Below are 7,500 nucleotides of genomic sequence, written 5' to 3' on the forward strand. Positions count from 1 at the left end.
TCGATGTACACATTCAGGACTCGGAAGAATTTCAAAGCAAAGAAGTTAGAACGAATCCTGATTACTTCTTTTTATGTCTTATCGAGGATTGAATGGATGGCGATCCTCAGGCTTTCACCTCAGTCACACCTGATTCATTGACAAGAAACCTGAGTTAAAATGAAGCTGATCTAGTTGATGCACATGACCGTCTCCCATTTACCTATGTAGTGTGCATAATGCCCATCTCGTTCCCGTCATTGCCATATGCCGACGGCCAACCTTCAGTGTGTTGTGTGAAATGATTAAACACATCCGGCTTTTGCACTTCTTTTATCTATTTATTTTTATTTAACGGAAATGTAGTTGTTACTATTTTTAAGTATTACTGCTGTAAGAATAAACACAGACTACAAACTTGGAAAACCACTCGATATCACGGTGCCGACCGTCATTACAGGTGGAAATCCTTGGTGATATTGTGTATCGCTATTCGTCCTATTTTTCCGGTCCATAATGATTAACGGGGACCCTCCGCATACGTATATATATAAATACCCGCTCCCCACATACAAATATAGGTACATATTTACTCTGTGTCATATAAATATATATATATATATATATATATATATATATATATATATATATATATATATATATATATATATATATATATATATATATAATGTATATATAATGTATATATATATATTATATATATTATATACACACACAAGGAACCTATAAAAGGTAAGAACACTATCTTGATGAAAATACTAGTTAGCAACTTCTGAGCTAATCATCACCTTTTTTCTTGAATTTTCGATAATTGTTTGCCATTGTTATTACCATAAGTCACACAAATTGTTGGGGTCAAGAAATGGGGGGGCGGAGGGTGAGTAAATGACACCACCACATTTAGCCATTGCGAGTGCACTAAATATAGCTAGATACATAATTATTTGTATGCATTACTCCCCATTGTTACAATTATCAGAAGTAAAACCAAAGTTCCTCTTTCATTTATGATAACCAAGAGTTCCTTATCATTATCAGCCTTGAGAATATTCTAGGGAAAAGGTCGATTTCATTTTTGGGTTCAATAGGCTAAATGGAAGTGGACCTACCTAGTTATAAGTTCCTTGTGTGTGTGTGTGTGAGTGCGTGCGTGCATGCGTGCGTGCGTGCGTGCGTGTGTGCGTGTGTGTGTAGTGATCTTTCACATGTTTGTTACATACACACACGCTCCCTGTCCCTTTTCCTCTCCCTCACTGTCATATACGACATATACATACACATATTTGCATACATACATGTATGGAAATTTAAAGCTAAGCTGTGAATTAAAAGAAGTGTAAAAACAGTGATGCCTAAGTGTAACTGTAAATTTTGTCTGTTTAGTATGTTTAGCATATGTAATACAAACGAATGGCACTGGTTCTTTCATTTAAAAACAAAATTTATCCTGAATTGACATATCAGAAGAAAAACTTGTTTGACTGGAATAGTTTTTTTTTCTTTTCTTTTTTGGCTTTTTCATTTCTATTATGATTAAAGATCATTTGTTTTTCCTATCAACATATATAGAAGTATAGTTTCTGCCAGTAGACAGTATTTCCATGAAATATTGCATCCTATTCAAAATCTCTTGGAATTCAGGTGTCCTTGCAATGAGATGTGTATTACGAAGTCACAATGCCACAGTAAATCCTTGGAACTCAACACAAAAGTTAAATTTTGTGGAAAAAATGAAGCACCAATAATCAACCTTTTATTTTCGCATGAGTTGGTTCATAAATCAATAAGGAAGTATTTGCATGATATTTGTTTATTGAAAACTATCTGGTGCATCAACATCTAAGGTCAATAGCGGAATAGTCAAGATTTAGTGATAGTGTAAGGCTTGGGGTGAATCCCCAGGTAAGGAGAGGTCATGCAGCACTATGATAAAGTATTGTGGCGTAAAGGGTAAACATGAGTTAACGACAAAATATGCTTGATGTCAAAGGGTTATAGAGCGCTGTAGGTTAGTATGATAGTGAGAAAGGTAAAGAGGGAAGAGTAAAAGGAGTACAAAGGCCATACAGGACTGACACAAAACCAGCCTTTCATCCTTTCAGTAGGTTCTCACACTTTAGGATATGGACAGAAGTTGATGAAGAAGAGAGGGAAAAGGAAAGGGGGGGAAGAAAAGACCATGCAAAACTAGTTGACGTGAGAGCTGAGGTCCAAGGTAGGGGTGATCCACTACATTGGGCCTCAGTCTCTGTCTCCTAAGACCCCCCTCCCAGGGACAACAATGAGCATGATGATTATGTACTCTTCAGTATGGTATATACAGATCTTTGCTAACCAGCTTGTAACATTTCTAGACCAAGTCTTTTATATTTTTCTTGTACATATTGATGATTGCAGAGATATAGACCCTTCCATGTCATTGGATTTTGATGTTATTGATATGGATGCTCTGATCAACCATTTTGATTACTGTTGTTTTGCATGTTTCTCTTCTATGGCACCATCAACTTGTCATGAATTTTAACTGTATGGCACATTTTCTAATTTCATTGTTTTTAACATATCCTTTAATTAAGGCATATGATATTTTTGTGGACAAATATGTTGATATTTTTAGCCTTAGTACATTTGGCCATATCAGATTTTTCTCTTTGCTTTCCATATCAGCTAACTGCACATGTGCATTATTTTTAACAATAGGAATGAATACTATAATTTCTTTTAAATTAAATCTGTATTGATACACACAAAATCAAATCCATTCTACATCAGCCATTACTTCACGGAAAAAATAGCAAGTAATCTTCCCATTACATTTATCTATTTGTTTATTACAAATTACACTTATCCATTTGTTTATTATTGTGGGCAAGCAGTATGTACTACATTATTCTGTGTGGTGCAAAGCAGGGAGAGTTTACAGAGAGTAAATCAGTGGAAATGACAAGCAACATCCTCTCTTCATTAAGCTTTCAAGATACAAAATACTAAAAAAAATTCATAAGATCATAAAAAACTGAAACATTGAAAATCAAGAAAATTTACAACTTCGGTAAATTACCTTTAACCTTCTTTTTCCATATTTAAAACAAAAATGACAGTATAATTGTGCTGTAGGAAGTACAGAAACACCTCTTCATAGCATAAACTTTTATTTTCATGAAAGTCACACCATCTTGCAAGTACGCTGAACCCCAAAGAGAAATCATATTGGCAAGTGCACACACATTTTTCTTATCTGTGACAATACTGTCTATGTGTTCAAAATCCACAACTGTTACATGAGTGCTAGCAGTATAAACGTAGTAACAAACAAAATAAACCATTTAAATTGATTAAGAACTTGCATACTTCAACCAATGAACATATAAACAGTGATAATGTAAAGATATTACATTTCTTAACAACGCCATAATTTTGACTATACTTTCAAAGCAGTATCTTAGTTTTGATGACATACAAAAATATTCATATGAAATTTGCAATCCCATGCAGTATTTTTTACATTTCTCTGCAAAGGATGAACACAATTATCAGTTTGTTTAGTAATAATGAAAAAAAGTGCCTTACAGCCATGAGGAAGAAGCAATTTTGTATCTTCAGGATGTTTTAACAAATTTATGAATCATTTACATGCTAACAAACTTGCACAGAACTAAACATACTGATTTGTAACCAAAAATACTGCTCCAGTTAGAGAAAAAAAGACCAGAGGGTTTACCAATGCCTACTACACATAAATTTTTCAATAGATGATATGAACACAATATTGCAACCCTTGAAAAAATGAAAAGAAAAATACAAAAAAATTAGAAAGATCCATGCATTAAATACAAAAAAATATCACAGATAAAACAGTTGTCCAATATATCCAAATTTTCAAAACTGTTGATTTTGATGTCAATTTTATTCAAAAAGCAAATATATCATTTATTATAAAGTTCACTCTACTGAGTAATAATCCCACTAAAAGCTTTTATGTTTGCACTGAAAAATGACAGCACACAAATACAGCAAAATCATGCTATAATACAACAGGAAAAAAATCATATCACAAAGACTGTTGTGAGGGATAGTAGAGTTCATGCCTCTGCTCTTTTAGCCTCTCAATATACGAATTTATCATTCGGATTCCATAAATGATCACATAACTGGGAAACAGTGACAAGAGACAGTAACTTCACTTACGATACAGATATCCAAATAATTGTCTGAAGGAAATGTTACATCATGTAAAAAAAGACAAAATTAAAGGATGATGTCAAGTTTCCAAGCATTTAAAAATTACAAATGATAAAATTACAACAATGAGATACACTAATATTTAATGATTATCTACAACTTAAAAAAGAAAAATAGAACTTTGCACAGATACTGCATGTGGAACATTTCCTCCTTAATACTGAAAGAATACAATCTTCCAGAATGTCACTGCCATGGAAAGCCAAGCTGACAATATCCCACTGTTGCTAGACAACCTCAAGCCTCTGGACTCCTTGTAACATACTCAAACAGGAAAGTCCAAAAATAATATTTCCAAAAAGATAATTACTCTAATATTACATATGGTCTAAGGATAAACTAGACTGATCAGGTATAGAAACTGACTCCACTTTAGTTTGCTGAGAATCTTATTCATGGTAACAGAGGCCTCTAGGATGCCTGCAACCCTGGAATAGGTCTGCCAATTATCACAGTGACAATACATGCTGGGCCACTTACAATATTAATGCCACAAGATGATGTCACACACCATCAAATCAATAATGGCTACATATGCCTTTACACAAATGTAAAGATAATGATTATGTATATTATGTACATATGATGAATTATCACATTTATATACAAGGAACAGGATTATGAGCTGGGCTAATTACAGATAGGATCAGTGTTGGTCAACAAATTTTGAGAGACGAGGATGTAGAACTGTACTGTAGTGAAGGCCATGTCTACGGATAGTGGCTGCTGCTAGGCACTGTAAAGACGTGTAATGAAGTGGATTTATTAACTGGGACAAGCGCTGGCCACGGGAAGCACGCAACGAAGCAAAACTCTGGCCTGAGCCATTTAGAGTATCTAAGTGAGCACCAGCAGCAAGGAGGGATGTTAGTAATTCACGACGACACTGTTTGTTACTAGCTAATGTGTGTAGTGGGGTGTTGCCCTGCTGATCAGTAGCACATGGATCAGCCCCAACTTCTAGCAGTAAAGATACAACCTCCAAGCTTGGGAAAGTACAAATGGGGAATCTTCCAACTGTTGCAGATGAGTCACGTGAGCAAGCAAGGTGTAGGGGAGTGACACCACCTGTGCCTCTGGGGTCCATCCGCACAAGGTGATACACGGCTTTCCTCATTGTGTGCCGCTGTAGTGCAGTAAGACCTGGCCCTAATTTTGTAAGCAAACATACTAAATGCATTGTTATAACTAGTGTGCGGTGGAAGTAAGTAGTGTCGCGCTCACCCCCATTGGCCAAGACTGTTCCACAACCAGAATTATTAACTTTGCTAAGCTGAGACATTCCTACTTCTACCTCACGCATACACTTCTCAAACACTCTCATCATATCACAGAAGTTGACCACTGGCACTCTCCTCCCTCTGTTCTTAGCTTCACTCATCATAAATGAAAATAGCTCAGCAAATGATACAAATGAACTTTGGGTCATTGGACTTAAGGGTTCAAGGATTTTTTGTTGCATGTCGAGGGCATACATCCAAAGTGTTATACATCGGTCAAAGTTTCCAGTATCAGCATACACAGCACCTCGATAACGGATGTAATAGCTGGTGTCTGGATGTGCTGGTCCCAAGATCCTCTCCCTCACCAGGAGTGCCTGCATTCTCATCTCATCTGGGTCTGAGATTATTTCATCTAGTTGTTGCATTGTCATCACTTCTACTGAATTTTCATAGGCAGCAATGGGTGACTGTTGTACTGGCTTGGGGTAAATCATTAAATCATACTCATACCTGAAACAGAATACGTAATGCTCATTTTAAACTTAGAAATCAAGAATAAGAAATAACAAGAACAGTGTTTCCAGCAAAGTCTTCAATATCAAGCAAAAACAAAATTTTGAAGGGATGTCAAAGATCAATTTCTGAGAACCTTACCTTTCAGACATAGCCATTTTCCAGAATCTGAGAGCCCCAAGCATATCCCGTTTCTTGTCAACATATGTAGCCCCTAGAAGTTCTAGTGCATCAATCTTGTCCTTTCGTGACACCAGATCTGATCTAGAAATGAGGTATTCCACGATGTGTGTGTGGCCTGTTACGCTGGCTGCTAAAAGTGGTGTCATTCCTGAAATAAAAGAAACATGTCAACCTCACTGTTAAAAGGAGAGCGGAGAGGAAGGAATGGGGATGGCAGATGAAGAGGACAGATAAAAAGGGAAGAATAAAAAGGGAGGGAGGGGAAGAGAGAGGAGAGGAGAGGAGAGGAGAGATGAGACCAGAGAAGCGGAATCCATGCAGAAGAGCAAGGGTGCTACAAGTGCCAAGGGGGTGGGGACTACGGGTGAGCCACCACTGGTGTAATAAAGAAATTTGACCCCAAAGAAAAATTACTCTTGGGTTATTATTCTATAGGGAGTTTTGACCCATGGATCAGTTTTCTAGTACTGGGAAATAACCCAACCTATAGAATTTTGACCCCCATTTGATATATACATATATATATATATATATATATATATATATATATATATATATATATATATATATATATATATATATATATATATATATATATATATATATATATATGTATATATATATATATATATATATATATATATATATATATATATATATATATGAACCGTATTCATGTTGACAAATGTGGAAAGGTATGAATGAGAACAAATATCTTCACAATACAAGATATGTATTTGACCGGTTTCGATTATATCTTCGTCAGAAATACATGAAACACATGATTGTATTTCTGACGAAGATATAATCGAAACCGGTCAAATACATCTCTTGTATTGTGAAGATATTCGTTCTCATTCATACCTTTCCACATATATATATATATATATATATATATATATATATATATATATATATATATATATATATATATATATATATATATATATATAATCAATCGGGGAGGATCAAAACTTAAGGTTATTTCTCCATACCAGAAAATTGACCCATGGTTCAAAATTCCCAAAAAATCCAAGTCATTTTATATATAAACAGAAATGCTGACAAAGATGATACAAAGTTATGTGCTCTAAAGTAATGGCATGTCATAGATAAATCCTGGAATCTTGTATTACTAGAAGTGTACAAAACCCATTATATGTTAATATGTGGAGTTGAATAACATTGAAACTAGTCCATTATTGAGCCACACAATATTTTGTAATTTCTTTTTTTACTCTATCATTGATTATGACCCTGGAGATATATGTGCTATTAATTTTATCATTATCCTCAATGGTTTCAACCAATATAATTTTTTTCCATTCCTTATTTTCAT

General features: G+C 34.8%; 1 protein-coding gene across 2 annotated transcripts in view; it reads right to left on the minus strand.

The window, feature by feature from the left end:
* Nucleotides 1–3,135: 3,135 nt before the first annotated feature.
* The window catches only part of LOC113816458 (protein fem-1 homolog C), a 207,256-nt gene continuing 202,891 nt past the window's right edge, over nt 3,136–7,500 (minus strand). For both annotated transcript variants that reach the window (XM_070129606.1, XM_027368504.2), the window contains exons 5-6: nt 6,120–6,309; nt 3,136–5,975 (exon numbers count right to left, since the gene is read on the minus strand). In XM_070129606.1, coding sequence (XP_069985707.1) covers nt 4,889–5,975; nt 6,120–6,309 — 1,277 coding nt within the window. In that variant the 3' untranslated portion in view covers nt 3,136–4,888. The remainder of the gene's footprint in view (nt 5,976–6,119; nt 6,310–7,500) is intronic.

The sequence above is a fragment of the Penaeus vannamei genome, chromosome 14, assembly GCF_042767895.1.
Source record: "Penaeus vannamei isolate JL-2024 chromosome 14, ASM4276789v1, whole genome shotgun sequence".
Classification (NCBI taxonomy): domain Eukaryota; kingdom Metazoa; phylum Arthropoda; class Malacostraca; order Decapoda; family Penaeidae; genus Penaeus; species Penaeus vannamei.